Below are 26,793 nucleotides of genomic sequence, written 5' to 3'. Positions count from 1 at the left end.
ATTATCTTTATGTGCAGTGACTTCAAGTATCCATGAGTCTCAAATTATCTTAGTATGTTAGTAAAGTGTTTGGTATTCTTCATACAATAATTACTATAATTTAAGGACAAGAATTTTTCAGATTAATTGTACATGACATTGAATATATCAAATTAGTTTTAGTGAAGAGAATAAAACACTGGAGGCCAAGGAATTTGGTCCAAGGAATTTGGACCACTTGAGTCAAAGAGTGAGTATGGTACAAAGCACAGAGATTGGTTTCTAGTATATCAATACCACTGCTGAACTTTTGTATGTTCACTGTACACTTCTTTGAATAGCATTAAAGGCAACACATAAGTTATATATGTGTACATATGTCGGTAAATAAAGATGGACATGCAAGCTAATAACAAAATTGTGGTTTATCACTAAAATCATTCATATAAATTTTAACAATTTTATATTGCCTAATGCCTGAATGAAAGCAAACACCTATTTGTCTGAATAAACATGTATTTCAGGTATTGAAATTGAATTAGCTTAGTCCTAATATTTGTTAGCCTAAAAGATATTATAATCCTTCTAATTGTAAGCACAAAAAGATGTCTTTTCCACATCACATATTAATTTGATCATTATGTTTAAGCTTATTTTTATGTTACTTTCATTGGTTATTGTAAATCAAATGCATTTTAGAAAGTAAATATTGTTAATGTCATCAGATTGGGATTGAATGAACCCACATGCTGAAGTACCAACCCGAATTCCTTAGACTGTGGTAGGATTTGGTGAGAAGGCTTTTAATAAGGTAAACCAGGTAAAAACAAGCCCTGTGTCTAGATGTTGTTCTAATAAGAAGGTTGTGTTATGAAAAAAGAAACAGAAAGAAGCAAAGAGACCAGACCACAAAGGGAAGAGGGTAAAACAGGAAGAGAAAACAGGTCCTCTCAAAGACCAGAAGAACATGCTGAGGGGAAACCATCTGTAATAATTTGCTATGATCATCCTAGAAAACACATGAAGTAATGTAGGAAATGACAAAGATATTTGGAGTTATATATGTGATGAAATTTAACAGCTACACAATGCATATTTTCATATCTTCTTAGTCATGGGGTTTAAAACAATTTTTCTCTCAGATTTTCATGTCATCATGGGTTCTGCTTAGCAACATGAAAAGGCAGTTATATTTCCTGTGAAAATAGTATATGCAAAAGTGTTTGACAAGAATCATGTCTTAATGGGATTTGGTTTTTCATATTAGCCTTCTTAAAGAAGGCAATATCCATACATAGTGGAATAAATGTTATATTATTTTTTCTTCTCTTATATGGTAATGTAATTATAAGACCTATAAAACAGTTGCTTTTCTCCACTGTAAAATCCTGGGAACATTTATTACATGAAAATTGAAACTACAGTAGAATGATATGCTGACTGATAAAAGTTAAATTCCATTCCAAAATGGATAAAATGAATTTAAAAATATGGTAAACAGAGTAAAATGGACATTTCTCTATACCATAAAAAATTAAAAATATGCATTTGAGAATAAGGCTTTAATTAATTGGCCATTCTTTAAATTTCTAATATTCCATAGTGTGACATTTTATCTTCATAGCCCCACAAATGATAATGATATTCACAGATATTTTGTAATAAAACTTGATAGTAGCCATATCTTATTCATGGATCATTAAGTACTTTTAATTTTCCCTACACATATTGTATGTAGAAGTTCTGAGTTATTACAAATACATTGTTAAGAACAGGTGTTACACTATGGTCAGTTTGCATTTGTTGAATCATGTGAATTTCTGAATAATGTATAACCCGTGTGAAATTGATTTGAGCCATATTTACTAGTGTAGTCATAAATTCTACCACTTGTCAGACATTTAAAATTTCTATAGAAGAATTATAAGGAGTAATTTACATTAGCATTTTTGTAGATTAGAGGAGGTGACTCTGAGCCAATATAATAACTGAGTCAACAAAGTTAAAATCCACATCACTTGAGCAAGTGATTCAGCTGCCTGGCATTGAAGTTTTGCTCCCTTTGGGATTTAGTCATTGGTTTTATTCTCTGAAGTCCCTGACTTACATTTGTTCAGTAGAACAGAATAAATGTTCATACTCATTATAAATCACACTGTTTGATATGTATTTTGTTTGAATCATTCATTGAAGTACCACTGACATAAATGCTAAGAGCCTGAATGTTGACTTTTTCATCATGTTTATATTAGGAGTATATTTTCCTTTCAGAACTTTCAGTAGAAAAACTTCTGAATCTTTATCTCTGCCTGAAAGCTTAAATGACTTGTTGACATTTCAAAACCAGTTACACATACCAGTATAGAATTAAAGAAACCAAATATTTATTTGAAGATGGAAATTTGAGCCCTGAGGCAGTCTCTTCATAAAGAGGGATCCTTTTTATTTCCTGTATGCAATTTTAGTTTTTGGGAAAGCTAACAGCTTAGTTGGCATTTTCTACATGAACTAATGTTACGGTTTAAGCATTACTCTGAGAGTTCATGATGTACATATTTAATTTCATAATGTCTCATTTATTCCAGTTTCTGAAAGAATAGGAAAAACAAATTATTTTCAGTTTACAATTTACAAATGAAAAACCTTTGCCTTCAGAAATGATGGAATTTGGGAAGTATTCTTCTTTGTTCTTGAAAGGAATGAGAGTCAGCCTTTAGCTATTGCTCCTTGAAGGAGAGTCACCATCAGCTTCCTTCCTCTTTATCTCGGAATCCCGCAAAGCCATCACAGCAGACTGTTGTGTTCACCACGTTAAATGATAAGAGTTTCAATAGGCACTTTAGTGGAATTAAGAAAAATCTCACACTCTTCCACCGTGATGCCACAAAGCTATCTTCATTCTAGGTTGTCATATCACTGAATTGTATTTAATAGGCCTGAGCTCAGCTCAGCGTGTTCCTGAAATAACAAACAAAACAAAGCAAGTACATATTATAGGATTTACCTTGTGTCAGCAGAGTAACCCCAAATGACAATACGATAAATAGAACAGATTGATAGAAACTGGGTAATCAAAGGAAGCTTGTCCTGTCCTGTAGAATCTGGGAGCGTGTGTGTATATGTGTGTGTGTGAGTGTGTGTGTGTGTGTGTGTGTGTGTGTGTGTGTGTGTGTGTATGTGTGCTTTTGCGCGCACGCGCGCGCGTGTGTATGTGTGTTTTATTTCTTGTCTAGATGTGTATTAGCCTTTTTCTTCTCCCCTAGGTAACATTATCGGGATTGTGGCTCTCTTCCTCTCCAAACATGTCTGCCAAGACTTTAAAGCGGGGGCCCCAGTCAGTGAGATAGTCATAGTCCTGGTCGGCCTCTGTGGTGAGAGAGTCTATGGAGCTGAGGGACTCTGCCACTGACCCATTTCCTTCATATGCATAAGTGGCCAAGGAATCATATGGTGGCGCAGCTGGATCTGCATCGTTTTCCTGTAGCCTTTGGTGAATAAAATCCCTTATGTCTGTGTTGTCTTCCACGTGTGGTCTCTGACGAGGGAAACAGAGGGAGTCTGGTTTTATATCCCTGCGGATTTTGTTCTCTTCAATCACTTTGGGATTTCTCAGAGCCCCAATGTCAAAAGCCTGGGTGTCTTCCTCCCCACCTCCTTCATCATCATAATGGATGACATTGTCTCTGATGTCTTCCTTAGATGTCATCAAGGTGTCTTTCTTCCTCTGCCTTCTCAATGCTACGTACAGCACAACTATGGCTAGAAGAACACAAGAATAGTTAACAGGAAGCCCTTATATCACTTCAACTGTCTGTAAATGCTATAGTGTTTTGAGAACAATAGCTGCTTTTCTTTGATGGTCTAATAGCATGTTCATATTTATAAAACTATAACCGATAAGCTCACACAATATGCTTATGAAATTTGTAATGCCAACTTCACATTAAAATGCTAAATATCAGGAAATCATAGCAAAACATTCATATTATCAAATAGTTTTCAATTTTATTTTATTATCTTGGACTCCAAGAAAATCTTACTGCAATATCATATGTATTGCAATAACAAAAATAAGTCTCTTCTAAATATATAGACATTTGAAATAGTTGATTCAAAAAATATAGAAATCATATCATAAAGGAACATGTAAATATCAGTCCAGAGTAAATTATCAACCACAGTATTATTAGTTAAAAATATGTGTTTTGGTAAAATATTCAAAATTGGTGAGAGAATATTTAAAACAGTATATAAGAAATAGAGGGGAAGAAAGAGATGGGATAGGAGAGAACATAGGGAGAAAGAGGGAGGAAAGTTGAAAGAAAACAGAACACAATACATGATGTAAACTAATACATCTGGTAGTTTCAATTGTGAGTACGGGGATGTTTAATATACAGGAGACAATATTTATGGTACTCAATTTGACTTCTTGAAAAAATAATTTGCCGTATCTTCTCACCTTATTAATGTATCATTTTATTTCCAGTGACTGAATGCTCACTATTAAGTCAATGGTGTTGATTATTTAAAACATCAGCGGACACAGATAGACATGATGAAATAAATGTTCAGCTTTTGGGCAAGAATACCACATCCTTCCAAAATAGTGACAATAGAATAAAGGTGAAATGTCCTTGGTTTTTCCATAGCAGAGATTAAATGAAAGAGTATGGAAAACTCAAGAAGAGGTCAAGTATTTACTCACACTCCCTTTAAACTAAAATTGAATATATTGGAAAGAAACATGAGCCTTAGCTGTTGCTTCCATAAAAAAGTTCCATGAGTGATATTTGCAACTGTACATTTTCCCCTTGGCATATATAATAGCCAGTTTAATGTCACTGCTGCTGATAACCCAGTGGTTGGGTGATATACTGAAAACCTTAGTGAGTATTCCAAAGTGTCAAAAAGTTTTAGCAATGCAAAGGTAAAAAAACAGACTCCATTAGATATGGTGGAAGGCCATGAAAAAGAAGCACCAGCCCTGCAGATTTCTATTGTTTTTCTTCACTTCATGAAAGGACATGAAATGGTGAAGTAAACATTATGTGGCTGGATGGTCAAGAAATAGATCTATTTTAAAACAGAATCTATTAAAAAGACAACAGATGCAAATGATCCTTTTTTCATGAAAAAGAGGGTTATGTGGTTGGTATGTAAAATAAAAAAAAATGATGGAGAAAAAGGAAGAAAACATAGTACCTAGACCTGTACAAATAAACTATGGTTATTCAGGAAGAAATGTGATAGACAATTGGACTCCAAGTGACATTGTATGATACTGGTGAGACAACAATTTGCTTGAGTACTTCATGAAGGTCACATGAACCAAAAGAGAATACCTGGAAGATTTTGAGCCTTGTTATAAAGATAGACAAATACTCTGAGATTCGATCAGCTATCTGACCATAGAGGAAAATGGGTACATCTTAGTTGAATTTAAATACTAATTAAACATGAATAATTTCTTTGTGAGAATTTTATTTGAATATACAGTATGAAGTCTTTAATGCCAGTAAAACATATGCTAGACAAATATTATCATGTATTATGAAGATATAAAGAATGATTTTTCTCATGTAGCCAAGTTATCCACACAGAATTAATACTTATGCATTTCAAACTGGTCTAGAATTCAGTGTCACCATGAGCATCTGGCACAGGGATTATTACCTATAAAATGTCAAATATTGCTTTCCATTATTTCTATTTTAGAAAAAAAGCTATTGTCCTTCTATTTTTAGAATGTTTTAAATGATCACTATGCTTGTTTAAGCTCAGTGCACAGGTTTACATCTGTTTCTTTCTGTTTTAAAGAGTGACCATAAAAATAAATAATTTGTGTCACTGAAGCAATCAGTAGATAGGAAATCTGAAAAAAATTAATGCCAGAGTGAAAACCTTCTACTTGATATATATTTATTTTCATACACCATTACAAAATACACACTTACACCAGACATTTTCAGAGAAGTGTTTCTAGACAAATCAATCAGCTCTCTCTGATAGAGTTAGAAATTTTACAAATTTGTTTTTGAATGTGGAATGATTTGAAAGGGTTTAAGATATTTTGGCATGGCAGTGCAAACAGAATGCAAACATGTTTGGGGCCACTTTGTCTTCTGCTTCTTTCCTAGCCCTTCTGTTTTCTTCATTTCTTTGGTAAGCTAGAAATTACAAGTATTATTCATCTTGGGTATTTTAAAATATATTATAGTTTTATTAGGCAATGATAATTAATAGTTTGCAAAGTTAACTGCGAAATGGTTTTGTTATTTGATTATAAAATCTAGCTTCAATGATAGTTTATGCTAGAGAGGATGTGGAGAAAACTCCACTGCTGGTGGGAGTGCCAACTTGTAGACCCACTTTGGAAATCAGTATGGCAACTCCTCAGGAAAATGGCAATCAATCTACCACAAGATCCAGCAAATCCACTCTTAGGAATATACCCAAAAGATGCACATTCATACACCAAGGGCATCTGTTCAATGATGTTCATAGCAGCACTATTTGTCATAGGCAGAACCTGGAAGCAACCTAGATGCCCCTCAACTGAAGAATGGATAGAAAATCTTGCTTATTAGATGAGATACAATGGAAGTACAATTCAGAATAATTAAGGATTGCATTAGTAAGCATAGCTATTTATATAATTTTATTGTAATTATACTCTAAATCCAAGATTATTGAGTATAATTAGCATACTTTTTATGAATGACATATTTTTAGAATTTTAAAAAGTTTCAAACCCAGTTCATGCACATGCATGTGATTTAATGAAAATGAAATGGTTTTAAATGTATAGTTGTCACAGAATTTCATGATAGGAAAGGAGTCAAATTTTCAACATTAATATTCGTTATGACTTAACGATCTTATTGTTGATGTTATAAGGGAAATAGCAAATAGAAAATATATTTAATAAAAATATTTAAAATAACCAATGATTTTATAAACAGCTCAGTATAGAATATTTTATAGACATTGTAATTTGAAGGGAGAAGGGGTTGAGAGGCAGATAGAGAAGCATAAAATGTGAATAATATGGAAACTAACCTAAGAGTATAACAATGCATAGTAGTATGGCAATTAAAGCTCCAGTGCTTAGTCCTACAGGTAGAAAAATTGCTTCCACATTACAAGACAGGATGGTCCCATCAGAATCACATCTACAAACTCGAATAGTCATTGTGTTCGTGCTGCTCTGGACAGGGTAGCTGCTGTCTTCTATGACAACAGGAAGGAAATACAACTCTTGCTGCCTGCGGCTGTATCCATTTCTCCGGGTTTCAATGCCAGCTGTGTTGTCTGCAAAACATGACATTTGTGATAACATAGTTACTGTGAGTTTCACTTCAACTTTTAAATTTGTTATCTTCTAAGGTGTTGGAAGCTCTTTTGGATTCAGTAAAATGCATCCTTATTTAAATTATTTATTAGAACATTATGAAACCTGGCAAAATGTAATCAGATAGAATTAAAATAATCCTCTAAGAAAGAAGAAACATTCATCTTGGTGGTTTGTGAACTAAATTTTCCATTGAAAATAGTAGTCTTACAACAAGAAAGACACACAAGATGTTGGGCTGTCTCAGGCTTTTTTTTTTCTTTCTGATATCAAAATCTAATTGGCTGGTGGGACACATCTATGAATGTTATTATTCTAAATTGAAATGTCAAATATTAATAAGCCCAGTATGAATAATATCTTTGAAACTATGTATTGTAAGTGATATTTTTAAAAGTAATGGTCTCTATTGAGTTTTTTTTTGCCAAATAATTAGACAATGAATGAGGGAAGGAAAACAAAACATACTAAAAAGGTCAAGATTTATTAAAAATCCTAAATATTATGAACTACTGCAATTAATATTTTCTACTAATTACAAATGTAAGTCATTGTATCTTTAACAAAATCAACAATTGTGATATTTCACTTTTACTAATACAAAGAAAATATTCAATTATATAATATGAAATATATCCATAGACAAAATTATTGCAAATGCATTTTCTCTTATTTATATACATTTCAGCAAACACTTTTTATTCATTCTATACACTCAATTGAAGCAAATCCTTTTTAAAATATTATTTTTAATTCAAATTTTATAATACTCCTAAAAATCATGTAATTTAATTAGAAGAAGTAATTAAAATTAAACTATGTTAATTTTAAATGGGATACACAAATTTCTATAGCCAGATTCTCTATATTATTGCCATATGGTATACCTTTAAGAAAAAACCTTTTGTGCTATGATCATATTTACTTGATAAGTTGTATTTATTATCATTTCAGAGACAAAAGTTTACGATGAGTAATGTATCAAGGTAGCATCACCATTAATAATGTTCACAAATAGATTAAGTTGAGGACAAATATTTGAGCTGATGACAGCCCTAGGAAAATGAAGACTGACTGAAGCACCATTGAAGTATTCAATACCCAATGATTGACTCCACAAGTTAAATCAAGGAAATGACCTAAGTCGGAGATCATAAATTGACTGACAGTCTTTAGAAAAGTGGAATTGGAAAACCTAGAGCTCTTTCTTTGGAGGGATGCAATAACTTCAATAACTTCATATTTTAGACTCAATTCATGTGAAAAAACAATTTGTTTCTAAATTATTATTGAAAGATAACTGAGTATGCAAATTTTATTGTTCTTTGCATTATGGGAAAGAAACGTATAGATGTACATGTTATAGATATAAAAAATCATCTGTAGTTGGATCCTTTCAGCTTTTAGAATGAGATAACTAACAGCCTAACCATGAAATGAGGAGTATCCATAACATAACCTAACACATATTTCTGTGCTGGCTATAATATTAGCAGATATGGTAATTACTAGACATAGAAGTGTTGATAGCAGAATATAATTGTGGAAGTACAGTGGAAGATATGTTTTCTAAAGTTGTAGCTAAAGTTATCTTAACAAAATATTTTAGGCATTGTATTAAAGGTTTTGCATGTGGTCTCAATACTGATATTTTGAATTTTACATTACAAAGGATAATTTTCACAGTTGTGGCCCCTGGGAATAATGCAGTGTGAATAAAATCCTGCTCACTCTAATTGAACTGCCTGATTCACAACCTCTGAACTGCTTGTTGCTCAAATAAAAGAAATGAATATAGAATTAATTATGCTGCTTTATTCAAAATAAGGAAGCACTCAGTTTCCCAGAAAATGTTTTATTTGATTACATTATTAAAGGCCCAACTCCTTTTATAATGAAAGTTGCCTGTATTATCAGATAATAAATTTAGGGTAATTAATTTGTTACTAGTTGAAAAGTTTGTATTTCTTATATGTGGATACTATGCTTTGTAAACTGCTTTGAAGAAACTACCTTGAATCCTACCCTCCCCCCAATGTGTGCTTTGAGAAAACTCTACAAGAGGTACATCTGTAAGTGGTTATACTTACTTCTGAAGTCATGAACTGTGAAATTTGGTTTGATGGCAGCCTCTGGTGATAATCTAAAGGAGAATTGCTGCCCAGCAGGTGAAAGATCTCGGTCTGCAGCACTTACTATCTGAATTATCTGAAACAAAGTTGAGATTAAACTTGAAGTCAGTCATCAGTTTCAAGGGAACTTTATTCAACAAACTAATAACTCTATTTAATAATCAATGCAAATAGAGAGACATGACACATGTTGAATCAATATTAGTGGCCCACTTACTTACACATCCCTTTTGTAACCAATTCTCTAAGAATTTGCAGGTAATAATGGCAGCTACAATCAGAGAACACAGGCTAAATTCTAAATCAATATCTGTATATCCCCAAAGCAAACCAGAATTGAAAATTGTCCCTAACAAACAAACAAAAAAAATTTGAAGGAACTTGCTTGCATGTTAAAATAAACAATCTTTTAGAATAAATATGAAATCCTACTAGAAACAAACCCGTATTACCTAAGTGTCCTTGAAAGAGCAAAATTAAAGATCAAATATATTGTGAGATTAGGTTTATTAGAAAACTAAAATGATGAGACAGATAAAATAATATGTGCCTGCTTGTGTTACATGCTACCTCTACGCCCCATTCCTTTGGATTAAACAAGATGTATTTCTATGTTATTGGAAACATTCATATCTCTGTTTCAAAACTGTCTCCCAAGTTGCTTCCAGAAGCTGTATGTCATTGTTAAAATCTAAGTACTTCAGCATTGTGCCATTAAAGTTTAAACTAAATATAACTTTGGTCTATACTATAAAAATTCGAAGGAATATCAAATAGGATATCTAAAAGCTTTTTGTCACAAAAATATTAGGAAATATATTAGAGAAAAAGATATGTGGAAAATGTTCGTTTATGAATTCAATAATTGTGTATAATAAGAGCTTGGCTGTTCCACACAAGACCCTTGTCTTGGGATGTAAAGTACATGTAAGAAGAGTTTTAGAATTCTGATTTATTTACTAGTTTTTGTTATGATTCTTGTGTATAATCCAATCTCATGCTTGGGATCTGTCTTAATAAATAGATACTGTTACATAGATGTTGCAAACCGCAAGATCACACAGTACTTATGCAGCCATCATTTCAGGAAATTACCCTCCAGAACGAAGGGCTCTGCATGGAGGAATTTAAAGCAATATGCAGTCAAATTTGGTGTTATAGTCTTGTGAATAAAAGAAACTCTGAAGACCCCCTATGGAAGGCCTCGCCTTCCCTGGGGAGCAGAAAGGATATGGTATAGGTAGGGTGTTAGTTGGGGGGGGGGTAGGGGAGGAGAGGAGGCAGAAGGAACTGGGATTGACATGTAAAATATTCTTGTTTCTAATTTTAATGAAAGTGGAGAGAAAGGAAGAAAAAACTAAAAAAAAAAAAAAGTGGCAGTTTCTTGCTGTAAAGCATTGGAGTAGCTTATTCCTTTCTGTAACAAACTTGGCATTTACTTCCCGCTATTCACCACTATCTGATCATTCACTGGGCACAACTTCTCCCATGCATTTGGAGTTTATTGATTACACTCCTTAACTATGTGTTAAACCTGTTCTCCCTTACCAGTTCTTAGTTTCCTAGTCATGTCCCTTAGCTATGTGTGAGTCCTTGTTCCCCTCTGCATTGTAATGGCAGAGATCTGTCTTCCTGCAATTATCCTTACTGTCAGGCATTTGGTCAGTGTTTAGGACCCAGGCAACATCATTCCATATAAGACATTGCCTGATATCCAAGGACATAGGTGTTGATTCATAGATGCCCAGGTAGAACAAATAAGTTTGTCCTGTTTTTTATCTTACTGGTAGATAGAGAAGTGATAGTTAGATAGATATATAAATACATAGATAGATAGGTACATGGATAGGTAGAGCGACATACTGATAGACAGATAGATAGGGCTGTTAAGTATTAATATTTGTGGCATGAAAAATATAAAATAATTTGTTTAGTAAGAATTCCCCGCCTTTCCTCAATGTGAGTTCTTACAACTGAATACATTTATTTGTTCCCTAAAATTATCAGTTGCCTTTCTATAACACAACACTTAGAAACATTAGATCACAGAAAATAACAGTTTAGTCAGTTTCACCATAACAACTTTAATGATTATTTGTAGGGAAAGCTGTAGCCACGCCTTCTTAGGGGCTGGCTACAGGTGAGCCTGACCAGGCTTGTGAGGGCGTGGTCAGAGTGACGTAGTGGGACTGCGTGTTCGGTTTCGGTTTCTCTTTGCTTCTTGCTGTACAGACCTCTACCACGCCAGCTGGCTAGGTTGCTCTGTAAGTAAGGCTTTTCCCTATTAAATACCCTTATATTTCTACCTGACTCCGTATTGGTAATTTCCCACAATAATTATTCTTGGTTGTCAGTTTACTACATATAAAATTAACTCAAACCCAAGTGACTAAGTATACCTGTGTGGGCTTCTTCTTGACTGAATTATTTGAGGTGGGAAACCTCACCCTAAATCTACATCTTTTGAGAAGGGAAGGACAACCTCAAATCTGAACCACACCTTCTGCTGGAAGCACATATAACATATACAAGAATGAAAAATTTCATCTTTGCCTGCTTGGTCTTGATCTTACTGGCAAGGTCATTACTTCACAGGCATTAGAGCCTATTTTCTCAGGATTCCTATATAAACTGAAATCCATCTGAGGTACCCAACTTGAAATATTCTTTAATAGACAGCCATTTTTGGACTATCTGAACCATAGCCTGTAAATCATTCTACTAAATGCCCCCCATATACATAATGATTAAATTTGTTTTGTTCCTCTAGAGAACACTGAAAAATATGAAATTTACTCTGTTGAGACTTAGAGCAATGTCCTCACATCATCTTATCTTACCCTTAAAGTTTCTGTATAATATGAAATAATAAATGTATCATATCATAACACATATGTGTGTATATTATATAACTTCATATTATATAAATATATATATATATGTTAAATTTTGTCAGGTGTTTTGCTTTGAATTAATAAAAAATATCATTATTTAAATCAATCATATTTAATATCTATGGCTGTAGTTTACTTGTAAGAGTGCTTGCCTAGCATGCACAAAGGCCCCAGATTTGATACAGCACTTCACAAATTATACTCTACAATCAATACCATGGAGGTAGAAGAGCATCAGAATCTCAAGGACATTCTCTGGGACATAGTAAGTTCAAGGCCATCTGTGTATACATGGAATGCTGATGTATTTTTCTTCCACACACTTGCACAAACACACACACACACACACATACAAAGACACACGCATGCACACACAAACAAACACACACTCACACAGACACACAGACACACACACACACACACACACACACACACACACACAACACACACACACACACACACACACACACACACGGAGGGGGGACATACTTCCTAAAAAAAAAAAAACACCAATATAGAACTTCAAACATACATAATAAAATTCTCTCATTTTAATCTCCCCTTCACATTGATAAATAATAAAAAAGAGATGGGTAGATAGAGGAAAGATTCATGCTAGACACTGATCTATAGATATATAGGTAATTAGATACACAGACAGAACACATACATACACATATGCATATATTTCTTCTTATTAGACAATGATAGAGGATAGATAAGCTATCCTTATGTATACTTCTCAAAAGGGACATAATGGGTGGGTCCATGTATATAAAATGGTCCAAACTCACATATTCTGAACTCTCAAAGGAGACTTCAGAGTCATCTCTTTTTATAAGAGTTTTCTGGTGGAAAACAAAAGGTATTTGTTAAAATAGAGCCTCTGGGCACACAGGCTGATTCTTCCTTATTTTCCCCACATATAAAGAAAGGAAATTGAAATCTAAGAAATTTTACATTTCCTAAAGTTCAAAACTTTATGATATAACAAATTCACATTTAATTTAATAGAGACTAATTCCTTAAGGGAGTAATTTAAAGAATTGCAAGATTTTTGATGATTTGAAACTTTATTCGCTCTAAAATAACCTTAATATAGTGGAGCATTTGAAAACCAAAAACAACCTGATGTACAAAATTTTAATCTGTCTCTTCTAATGTTTCACACAACCAAAATGACATTATTTATTATTAGCCAAATTGTACTTCATCATTTACTATTTCAGACACTGAAGAAAGCAGCAGTAACATTTGTTACTATTGTAGCTATTGAAAATTGAGCCTACTATGCTACTCTGGAATTACTCTCACATACATATATCTACTTTTAATTTGTATGAAACTAGCATCATGTATATTTTATTTTACAAAGTTATCTGATGGAGGGAAATATTAAAATTTAATGTATAAACATAGAGCAGACCATTACACACACTTCATTAAAAATATTGGCTACATACCTGTCCTGGTTTGGCATTTTCACATACAGCTGTCTCATATGGTACAGATATTTCTGGAGGAAATTCATTGACATCCAGGACATTAATAAGTATGTTGACTTTGCTCGTTAATAACGGGTTACCTGTTGAAAACATACAAAGATAATATTACTAAACACAGATATTGCTTCTCTGAAAGCCAGATTTGTTCTCCGTTGTGTTTCACATAAAGGGGAAATAATCTTCTATTACAGGAAACTATGAGGTAGCAACTGCAAAAACACCAAGGATGAATAAGAGAGGTATTTATGCAAAAACTATTCCACCAGGAGAAAGATGCATTATCAGGTGGGCATAACTGTGCGCTGATGTGTTATCAAAATTGAGGGGCTTTTCTCCTAGAGTGATTTAACCATCTTTGCAGGGATAGTTCACTGATCTTACCTTATCTAATAAAGATATTTATTCTACTAAACAAAATGCAGTTCTCTGTGTGGCACTAATATAATCAGAAGTTTTTATACATGAAATATTCATGATATATTAATAAATAAGGCAAATTCAACTTTGATGACAAATAAGGGGTATAGATTTAAATAAAATAGGATCAAGGGATGGGTTATGGAAGGCCAGAAGTTATACTTAAATTAGATCTATCAAATTTTTAATAAATTAATATTCTGTAGCATGAAGATTCTTAATATATGGTATAATTTTTTGAAAAATGCACCAAAATACTTAACTGTTGACTCATTCTAATTAATCTAAACATCTTGCTGTCAAACTTCCTTACAGCATAAGTTAAAACACTCTATGCAGCATTTAATGAATTTTTAACAAATTAATGTATCTGAATTCTAAAATCACATAGTCAAATAGTGGAAAATGAAGTTAGCAAGTATATTCCACTCTATAGGTTGTGAATGAGGCATACATTGATAATATTGGGGAGTGATTCTGAAATATATATTACATAATATTATATTTATTAAGACACATTATTTGCTTAAAAAGTCTGAGTTGAATTTTGACAACTAATTTTATCCTTAGATAAAATTATTGAATTTAGATCATTCATATAAAACATAAAGATTATATTAATAGTTTCCCATTAACAGAATTACTACATAAATATAATGATAGTGTACAAATGTTTAATGAACTTTGCAAGTTATCATTGATCTCATTGATAAAACTTCATAATTAAATTAATTTATTAGCTTGGTACTTGTTATTTTATAGCATAAACGTGTATGTAAAATTCAGTAAATAGGTAAAACAGTTTTATTCTCTAAATAAATTACAAATCAACAATAATTACAAAATTATATCCTCTTACATTGTAATGTTTTGTGGTGTACTGGTGATCTAAAACATTGCACAGGTGACTTCAGGCTCACATCATATATAGTACAAACATTATTATGTGTTTCTTCTTGTATATAAAATTCTGAGGATTGGAGTCTATCCTGGCACTCATTCTGGAGACGGGGCTGGCCTCAAACTCACAGAGATCTGCCTGCCTCTGCCTCCTGAGTGCTGGGATTAAAGGCATGTGCCACCGACACCCGGCTAACAAAGTTTTAAATCAAGGTTTCTTGAACATTTTAAATTATATCATATATATCATATGCATATATAGCATATACATATGTTATGTATGTATATATATATATGCATATATAAAACATTTTGACTATAATGCTATGTAAAGTAGTTGACTAAGCCATGAAATAAAATACTAGTAAAATTCATGAAAAGTAACAAACTGTTCAATTTTCCACTGAATTGCTTGAAGCTCACACTCTACTCTCTATATTATCTGAAAGCAAAGCTCAAACTCAGTACACCAGATTCACACTTTATTTCATTAAGCTTCTGTGAAGTTGAGTTGTCTTTGGAAGACAACAAAACTTCTCAATTAACTGTGTTTATCACAATAATTTACTTTCACAAGCTGTGAAAGAGTTATTTAAATGTACAAGGCCTATTTTAGTCCACCACTAATTCACTTTTATACTGTTTGTTTAAAATGTAAATTAACACCCATTTCCATAAAGAAGTTGTTGGAAAAATATCATCACATTATTGTTGTTGATAGACTTTCTCCATAGGGCTTTTTTTATTTTTCACATTTTAACTAAGACAAATCTTTGTTGTGTGAAATTATTCTCTGCACTGTAGGATATCAAGTTTTTCCAAAATTAAATGTCACAAAACATCATTGTAGATATAGGAGAGTGGATGTTCACTGAAGGAAAAACAAAACAAAGTAACATTTTTCACAAGCTTGAAGTGAGTAATGGGTTCATTGACTTAATTTTAGCATCCTTTCATCTATTTTGTTTGTTTAATTTATTTTATAGTATTCTAATTCTATACTAACCTCATTTTTATTAAGTGCCAACTAAAGAAGCAATAACAACTCTTTAATAACCACTGTTCTAAAATGAATATGAAATATTTTGTGAGAGTATATAATTTATTAGAGTAATACAGATTTCTTTCATTTAGAGATGTAATTTATTAAATTGTGTTGAAAGAAATAACCTATTTACTGAGTCATCTTATCCATATTTGGAACAACTATGACAAAATTTCTTTACCTCTACTTTATCATGAAGATTTTCATAAAAATAATCAATAATAAAACCACATAGAATTTGATAGCTTGTAAAATAATTTAAATTGTGAGTCTAGCCTAGGGGGACTTAAGGAATCACTGCATCTTCGAAAATTCTGGAGAAGTGATATTTTATACTATAGATAATTTAGAATTTATATAAAGTTACACTTTTCATACTATTCTTCTTAATGCTAAAGGGCATTATAAATAGCAAGAAGAATAGATATTAGCTTAATCAATATTTCTCCTTATGTAGAATATTAATACTCTCTATAGAGTTTATAGGATGAAGTATTGATCCTATGGATAACTCTAAACTCTATAAATAAGATATAGGTCCAACATTAACCCTGATCTCCATAGGAGGCTATACAAGAATTTAAACACGCACTGTAGAGAATTCACATTGATGACTAGCACTGTCAGCTCCTCCAGAGGTCCTTAGTTTGATTCCAGGCATCCAAATGGAAAATTTCAATTATATGTAACTACATTTTGAGTGAAGGAAACCATTTTTTCTGGCCTCCTCCTACACAAGGCAGTCAGATGTTACACATATATACACATAGCCAAGATACTCAAGTGCAGAAAAAGTACTATGCTACATGACATATGGATAAATTTTCTTTGGAATTGGTAAAAATAAAGAAACAAACAAGTAATTAATACATGCATAAATAAATAAGTCAAAGAGTTTTGTAGAAAAAAATTAATATACATTGGGCTATCAAATATATATATATATATATATATATATATATATATATATATATATATATACTAACTGAAGCTCAAATATGTGATGAATCCAATGATCCAATGTGTTTCAGTGAGTACTCACCTGTGCATGCAAATCTGATTTCATCTTTAGTAAGTAGTAAAGTTATATGCTTGCCTAAAAAAATAAGTGACACACTGGAAGACAAATGTCACACAATTTCAATTTTATGTGTAACCTAGAAATGATGAACTTATGGGAACAGAGAGCAGAATTGTGGCTATTAGGCTTCAATGTGGGTCTTTAGCAATGGGGAAACGATTTGCTTAAGGATATAAAACTGAAGTTGGACAAGAGGCATGGACTTTGTGAAGTCTTGAGGTCTACTGAGAGCATGCTAAATATGGTTGATAACAATATGCTATATTTTAAAAGTTGTGAGAGAGTATACTTTAAGTGTTCTCAAAACAAAAATGATGAATATGTGTGACATAACATGTTAATTGGTTTAATTTAGCCATGCCATTGTGAACATATTGTATTGTGTATCATAATTGTGCATGACTTTATTCATGAGCTAAATAAATGAATGAAAAAATAAAAAATAAATAAAAAATAAAAACATGGAAGTGTTTCATTAAAAATGCAAAATCAAGTGAAACATAAACCACTGATACAGATGTAAACAAAAATGAGATGATGGATGAGAAATAGCACAGAATATTGATCACTAAAAGAATAAGGAAACCATTTCAATAATATTAACATTATTTAAAATAAAGATGAAGGTACATAGAAGAAATTCAGAGGTTAAAATACAGCTTAGTGATTCATTATGGAGTAAACCTCCATACACAGATCAACCTCTTTATTAATGAACCTTTCCCCATTGAGGAGGCTGTCTTCATTGATGGACCTCCTCCCCCTTATTTATGTGCACAACTTCCATCCAATACTCCTACCTGCCTCTGGAATTCCCTATTATTTTAGCTTGTTTATGAGATCATTATTTTCAGATACTTTATACAATAAGTATAATTGTTTCTAAGAATTTTTGACAATATTAAAGATAATTTCATATAGAATCAGAAGTTATACTTAAGATGTTTAACAATAGATGTTTAGAGAATTTGGTTATTTTCTGCCTACGCTCAATTATTTATATTCTGGTTTCACGTTCATTGCTGTGGTATCACAATATAATCATATGCTGACCAAAAGCAAAATATAAGCTGTTCTACTTTGCTTTTAGTTGCTTTTATAAACATCATGATCTTCAACAACTTGAAGGAGAAAAAGGATTGTTGTCAGCTGTTCTGGTAGCAGTCTGTCATTGAGGGAAGTCAGGGTGACAAAGCAGAAGGAGGGAATATAGCAGAGATCATGGAAACATGATACTTCATGGTTTATACAGCTTTTTTCACTGCATAACACAGGATCAACTACAAGGGATGATACTGTCAACAGTGGGCTTGATGCTTCTACATCAATTAACAAGTAACATATCCCCCCATATGCCTTCAGTCTTATATCATCTTGATAATTGAACAATTGGGCTTTCCTGTTATAAGGTAATTCTAGATTTTGCATTGTTGATCACAAAAAAAACAGGATAATATATTTGATCAAATTTAGGTTAATGAGCTCTAACTGCTTCAAATAATGATTTTTGCATTATTTGCATTCAAGTTTTTAAAAAATGGAATCGTTTTCATTATTTTACTTGTAAATAAAAATAAAATTTTATTTATCATTAGAATATCAGATGATTAGATATTTGTAAATATTATCTATGTCAAATATATTATAAATGTCAAATATATCTATAACTTTCAACTTCTTCAATTAGTTTTTGGAAATTTTGTACAATGTATTTTGATATATTTATCAATTCCATAACTTCTCCAAGATAATCAAAATATTCAAAATTCTACCTTTTAAAAATATAAAGTCTATTTTCATGAACTATGTGCAATAGTACATAAAGATTTCTCATGAAACCATAAGCAGTGCCAATTAATTTCTCTTTTATTTTTGTGAGTTGGCTCTATGGGGCTCACTAAGCACAAAAGCAGAAATATTTAAGAAAAAATAGAGGAATCATGATTAGAATTTAAATTGATTAAAGTTGAAAATGAGTGAATGAGGCATTAGATTTGGTATTCTCTTTTCTGGACATGTATAGGAAGACTGAGCATGCAATAAACTAGTAGAAAACAGCAATAGATCCTTGACATTGGGTGACAGTTATGCGTGCAATGAGTTTGACATGCATACTGCTCAGACAGTGCTCTTGCAATTACCTAGTAGATGACATTCCTTTTTGGAAATATCCCTTGTCATATTTCTTTCTATTACTACAATACCTTATGTCTTTGTTTAACTTACATCTTAGTATTTTTAGCATGATAGTCTTCTAGTTTTCATTTCTTACAATCACATGACTAAAATTTATTTTTAAAATTAATCCAACACTGTAAGAGTGATCAATTAAATATACTGACAACTAGAGAAATGAATAACCATTCATACCCTCCTCATATTCATAAAAATTATGATAGCATATTAAAGAAAGAAATGCTGAGTTAAGTTGTCACATGTAATATGCCTCAAGTTCAAAAATACATCCATTAATGTCTACATATACTGTAATTACAAATATTTATACTCTTTAAAGTGTGATACATCATGGACAACAGTGATGTTTAAGTCTAGGGAATGGTGACTAGAATTTCATACCTTACTGAGAGGTTAATTGTATAAACAGAGTAAGGACAATATATCATGTCAAAACATAATAATATCCTCATGCAAAACTGTTTTCCTCTTTTAGCCCTTAGGGAAATTTTGTATCACCACAATGTACATATAAATCCAAAACAATTATTGTGTGAAAAATTTATCATGAAATTTTAAGTGAAAAAGAAAGCCAGATAGAAGTTAAGAAACACTTAAAACTGGAATTAATGTTGTGTGTGGAAATTGATGGAGCAATTAGATTGATTTATATTATTCTTATACTGTGACTTTAGAATTTTCTCATGAATACATAAAAATTTAAAATAAAATATGAAGTATTACAACATAAAGTTCAGTTTCTTCATAATGTGGTAGCATATAGTAGTGAAAAACAAAAGATACCGAATTGGAGCTTATTGTGGTGCTAAAGATAATTAATTCCATAGACATGACACATAATAATTCTTGGTGAAACAGTTTGAAAACTATTTTATATGAGAATATTATTAATCTCATATGGTATGAGAATACTATATGCTTCAGAGATATAAATTCAGAAATATACATTACAGAAAATCCTGTTGAAAGAATTTCCTATTATTTGAAGACTTTATAATTCATCATCCATTCAGTTGTCAGTCATAACCTTTATGCATTCCTCCATTGTACAACTAAATCCAAACTACCAGTTTTCACAGTTCAACTTGCTAAATCTTTACTTCAATTAATTTTTATTTACTGTGCATATAGTTTTCTCTCTGCATGTATGGCTGCACACCGGAAGAGGGCACAAGATGGTTGTGAACCACCATGTGGTTGCTAGGGATTGAACTCAGGACCTCTGGAAGAGCAATCATTGGTCTGACGCTCTGAGCCCTATCTCTAGACCTGCTTCAGCTAATTTTTATCTACCTCTAACCTGGAATGTCCTTGAATAGACATTACTCTTACAATTCTCCTATCTATAACAAATAACAGTTTTCTGCACACAGGTCTCTTCACAGATAGTAAAACAATAAATTTATTTCATTTTGAATCTTAGTTACAAATTTAAAACTTAAACTTTGATTTTATGGTATATATTACCTTACCAAAATTAATGAGTTAGTAAGACAACATAAAATATTTGTAGAAATATTAAAATTTTTAGGTATTAAATGTTAAAACATTATCTTATGCTTGCAGGCAAAAATGTCCCAAAAAAGAGCACTTCATGAGGCATTTCAGGATACTTTACTTGCTATAGAATGATTAGACTCGATCCATTGTACTCTACATGGACAGCAGTAATGACTCTGATACGATTTATCCAAAGCCAGAGTGGCTTCTCCATGCCGTAGTGGTTTGATCGGGAAAGTAACCTAAGCAATTGTTTTTGAGCCTGGAATATGCTCTGTGTCATTCTCAGCTCAGACTTTACCCTTTCACTTCAATTTGTATTTTCACTACTTGGAGCCTTTGTGAGTCAGGATTGAATTCACAACAAAGTTCTCAGGACATACCAGAATATAACCAGATTCTTTGCCAGAATATACACTGGCCTACTTTCTGATATAGTCTTTGTTCTACTCTGAAGCCTTGTGATCTGAATCTCTAATATTTGTGCTTCTTTTTCATTTGTCTTCAAATCCCACTACATTAGTCCACTAAGCTCAGCTTTTACCCTTAATTCAAACTCTTCATCATCATGCAAACAAGGTCCAAAGACCTAAGAACCACATGTTCAGGTTTACAACTGCAATGGTTCTACTTCCTGATGTCAATTTCTTGTATTTGTTACTGTTCTACAGCCTTGATAAATACCCTTACAAAAGCAGCTTTATGAATTAAGGGATTATTTAGCTTCATAATTCAAATACACTATCATAGAATTCATGACACTGGCAGTTTGAGGAAGCAGCTCACATCGTCTCAGGATTCAAAATCTTCGATTAAAAGCATGTTCATGCCAGGTAGATTTTTCCTTTAAATATAGCATGAGAGACTGCTGCTTACTTTGAGAGTGGATCTTCCAAACTCAACAAACTAGATAATTTAGATAATCTATCATAGACTCAGATATTTCAAAAAGTTAACATGATTTATATTACCCTTTACAGGCATGACTTGACATTTACATTTTAGGTAATAATAGACCCTGTATAATTGGCAATAAATACTAAGCATCACAGTTTACAATCAAGAATTAGAGAAGACTCAAAATAAGATTGGCTGGTGTACAATGGTGGTCTGAAGAATTAACTTGACAGTATATTTTCCTAAGAAATTATTGAAGGCAAAGAAAACTTAGGACTAGGGAAGAAATAATATAGTGAAATTCTTATTTGCAAAAATGAGGACTTGAATTTGATCATAAAAAGCCACATACTAAGAAGAGTGTGGTAATCCACATGTTTGGAGCTTGATATTGAGCTAACCTAAGCTAATTAGTATATTCCAGCTTCTCAGGGTAGCTTGTGTTAAACAGCCATAGGGACATCTTCCAAGGTGTGACATCTGAGACAGACTTCTGGCTTCCTGAAACATTTGTACACATGAAAACATATTCTGCCATACACACAAATATGCACAGATTCCTACAACTATATGAGCACATTTACAAAACATAATCACAGCTTTTTTCATAGTTACACCCACTGAGTTGAAACTGAGCAACAGCCCTGAACAGAATAAATGTCTGTGGTTATTTTTTAATTTAAAATTAGTATCTAAAGTGTTAAGAATTTCTATTGGGTACTCAAGGTATCATAAGGAAAAAAAGAGATATTCCAAAGGGAATTCTTTCCCAAAAGAACATAGTACAGGGAAGGAGACCAGGTGTTTTTGATAAATGCACTCATGTCGATAGCTAAATATGAAATAGTCTCACTTTGCAGTTGACATCGATGTGTAAAATCATTGAGTGACTTATCAAACAAATAAGTTCCACTTTCTGTCTAAGTCTAGAAAATTCCTTTTTGTGCCACGAGAAAGCACAAGGAATGCCAAACCATCTATGAGTTCTGAGCAATGTACTCAAAAAGTCCACTTAAAAATTTTAATATCATCCACAGTCTTTTTTATATATGGCCTCAAAAAGTAGGATGGAAAGGAAAACAGGCATTTTATAAATGCTTTCCACAAAATTTGGAAAACATTTTATAATAAGTAATTCCATATGATTGTTTTTCTTCTTTCCTAACTCTGAATAATATAGATACAAGGAGTATCTGTGGAAGAGTGGTTGACACTTCTGCAAATTCTGGAAAGTCTTTAATGGAAATGGGTGAGGTAACACAATGAAAATCACTTCTAGGTATTCATGCAATCTTGCAAACAGGGCTCTCTGGCAGCTGTCACAATTTCTCTGGACTTATGCTATGAGGAATCGGAACAGGTTTCTGAGTTTCCCCAGGAGACCACTCAGCTGTCAGTCCTAAAGTAAAAAACACCACAGCAGGGACTCATTTAAGAGTGTTAAATCCACAGAATTGCAGTATAACATTGATTCTGCCCATGCCATACTTACTAACTTTACTTGCAATTATGGAGAAATTATACTGTGCAGTGCTCTCTCTGTCTAGTAATTCATTTGTGGCGATGGTTCCTTCAGTTCCATCTATTGTAAAGTAGCTGTCCCCATCACTCTTCCAATCTATGAAGTACCTGTATGTGAACAGAGGAGATGCAAATGAGCAATGATTACACATGAATCATAATGGCAGTTAGGCTAACTTGACACAGTTCCTTATTTTTCACCCTGTAGCTATTACCCACCTTGCAATAAAGAAGAGTGTAAATGACAGCTTCTTTATTGTAAAGTCAGTATGCTCAAGGGGAAACTGGAAATAATGAAAGATTTAGGATTCTTGCTGTTCATATTATTCTAGGGTCTTGACACTTTGAAAGCTCAGCAGAGACTAACATCCTAAAGCTGGCCATGGTTTTCCTTAACCTGCTGAATATTAAAACTCTCTCAGGTAGTAAAAGAACTCCTCAATTATAGCAGTGGGAAAGGTGAGGGATGGAGAGAGGTGTCTGGAAACTACTAAAACTCTAGGCAGAACACACACAGTCTTCCTGTTTCCTTGAGAGGAGAAAAGATAACAGTACATGAAGCAAACAAAAATAAACTGAAATTTCAGAGATTCAACAAAATTGTTTCCCCTTAACTCGTGATGTCTTTGTAACTTTTAAATTTTCTAGTATCCTTGGTCAGATAATATTTTCTCCTCTGTAATACCTAGAAGAAAAATCCAAGAATATGAAATATAAAACAGAAATTAAATATCCTTAAATATTCAGATAAAGAAATACATGTTGGATGACAGAGATCTTTGTCACAATAACCAAATAACATTTTTTACAGTGTTGGGTTAAGATCCTAGAGCTTTGAGCATGTTATAAAAAAGCGCTGGCACTGAGCTACACATACTCAGACCAGGAATTTTAAAACGTTAAAAGCTAACCCTGTTTCCATGACTTATTTATATTTCCTCATCCCCATAACTGTCCACATTGACCGTTATTGTTCCTCTATACACGATATGAAGAAAACAAAGCTCTGAATATGAAAAGGAAAATCTGGGATTATGGACCAGTTTATCAGTATTTGTCACATAAACATCACTATTTTGCACTTACAACTTGAAATGGAATATTTTATTGGAAAGCTACTGTGATAACAAGGTGGCATAATATGGCATATACTTCCAAGGCTTTTGTACCATATGAGCCCCATAGAAGTTATTAAAAATAGTGGGCAAGGCAAATGATATTTTTCACTTGACCCACTGAACATTTCCATGCCACAAATGAGTAATTATTTTAATCTTGAAAAATTGGTTATCAGGCTATAGATTTGAGAAGTTGTATATAAAACTCCCATGATTCCTCTCATTGCACTGAGAGATCAAATCCTGTTTGCCTTTATAAATGACATGTCAATATCATTTAGTAACGGATCTCACAACAAGAAGTTATTGTTATTGTTGCAAGGTATGAGACATGCTGTTAATCTGCTTTTGATATCTTAGCTTCTGATTTATGATGTAGGAAAGTATTGGAGTCTCATAACTTCAGTGTAACAGCACTTTGGGAACACATCGCTCAAATACAAAAACAGTTATGGTGCTTTTAAAAGTTAAGGAGTACTTTTACATTTTCTGTTTCAAGCCCTTTTCTAAATAGCACAATGTTTTATCACAATTTTCTTTTTCTTGGCACCTCTATTCAACCAAATATGTGTCTAACTCAAAAAGGAAATTACAGCCAGTATCATTATTAGCTAATATTTTATGAGGCACCATTGATGAGGACTATGTTCACTGCATAATTGTCAAGAATCGACTGCACACTAAACACCATGCTAGAGGTAACTGTGTAACATGAAATATAATGCTCACCCATGATGATGTGCAGAGACACTTATCTACAGATGATCTCACCACCTGATATATGACCAGAAAAAGCCTTGCAATAGTGCCAAGGAAAAATACCTTGTATGAAATCTAATGCTTGAAGAAGAAAATCTCCCTGCAGCAGATGATTGGAAGGCACTAGAAAGCTGTATAGAAATGGTCCAGGCAAAGACTAGCAATCACAGATGAGAGAAAGTACTTATTTCAGGAAGCTACATTAGTAGAAACCCTAGGAATGAGCTATAGAAAAGTTAGACAGTTAGCTATTGTCAAAGAAATAAGAGAGTGGCACAATGCCAAAGTGATTTAGTTCCTGGATAGTTTGCATAGTATAATAAGGAGTTGAGGCTATACGTGACAAGTGACTCATTCTTAAGGGGAATAAACATCTATTGCTTTGAAAGGCACTTGTCGAACATTCAAACAAGACAACAATGATAGGTAAGCATTTTTTTTTTTCCTTCCAGATTCATCCAAAAGACAGAATAGCCTGGATAGCAAGGCCGCATTTGATTCAAGGAGTTTTGAGGATTGGTGAATATTAAGAAGGGGTATGCAGCCCAAAGGAGAGAAAATGCAAACACTCACTAACTAATTAGGATTTGGTAAAGATACAGAAGTGAAAGTGACTTGCTATGCTGTAGTGCACAGGGGTACAGAATGACGAATTAAGTCTGTATTCATGCATGTCTCAGGTAAACAGCAAAGACTTGTATTCTATGTAGGTGCATAAGATGTAAAAGAGTTTGTCTAGCAAATGACTAATATCAGGAATAATTTCTTAGCTCCTACAATATTTTCATATTGTGCCAAATATGAATTTTATTGTCCTTCACTTATTGTTACAGTTTTCTTTTCAAATACAAACTGTTCATATAATATCTTAAGTAGATTTGTCTTTTGAATGAGATGTTCTCCAAAAACTTGGATATTTGAATATTTTGGTCTCCAATTGGTAGCGTTGTTTGGGTTTGTTTAGGAGATGTGGTCTTGATTAAGTTTGTCACTCTGGTTGGACTTTCAGGTTTCAACAGTCACATGTCATTCCAAGTTCTCTCTCTGCTTCTTGCCTCTTGTTTGAAGGTGTGAGCTATCATCTTACTGCCCCACACACCTGTGGACATGCACAGCAATGCATATGTGAACACACACAAAAATGCATATTATCTTATTTAGGGCCATCAGCTTCTTCTGATCTGCTGACAACTTTTTCAATTTAAATAGAAAAAAATTAGTCCTCCATAAATCTTGAGTCACCTAATTATATATAAAATTGACATTTTGTTATCTGTTCTTTCAGAGAACATCCCATGATTGTGACCAAATAGAAATTTCACTTTATTCAGTGAATAAGCACCCATATAAGATACAATTAATTGTAATTCTATTCCTGTATGAGAAAACAACTAAAAATTAAAAAAAAACTTTACATGATAGCTATATAAAGTAATTGGTTCTTCTGGGAATTTCCCAAGGTAGAATAACACATTTTTAGAGTTCACAATGCCCT

General features: G+C 32.7%; 1 protein-coding gene across 2 annotated transcripts in view; it reads right to left on the bottom strand.

Annotated features, from left to right (window-relative positions):
• Positions 1–3,238: 3,238 nt before the first annotated feature.
• The window catches only part of Cdh12 (cadherin 12), a 265,746-nt gene continuing 242,191 nt past the window's right edge, over positions 3,239–26,793 (bottom strand). For both annotated transcript variants that reach the window (XM_027400034.2, XM_035439151.1), the window contains 5 exons: positions 23,393–23,529; positions 13,823–13,944; positions 9,424–9,541; positions 7,042–7,293; positions 3,239–3,738 (listed from right to left, as the gene is read on the bottom strand). In XM_027400034.2, coding sequence (XP_027255835.2) covers positions 3,239–3,738; positions 7,042–7,293; positions 9,424–9,541; positions 13,823–13,944; positions 23,393–23,529 — 1,129 coding nt within the window. The remainder of the gene's footprint in view (positions 3,739–7,041; positions 7,294–9,423; positions 9,542–13,822; positions 13,945–23,392; positions 23,530–26,793) is intronic.

This window comes from Cricetulus griseus, chromosome 2 (genome assembly GCF_003668045.3).
Source record: "Cricetulus griseus strain 17A/GY chromosome 2, alternate assembly CriGri-PICRH-1.0, whole genome shotgun sequence".
NCBI classification, from domain to species: Eukaryota; Metazoa; Chordata; class Mammalia; order Rodentia; family Cricetidae; genus Cricetulus; species Cricetulus griseus.
The sequence above is the reverse complement of the archived record's forward strand: the minus strand, read 5'-3'. Positions and strand labels throughout refer to the sequence as shown.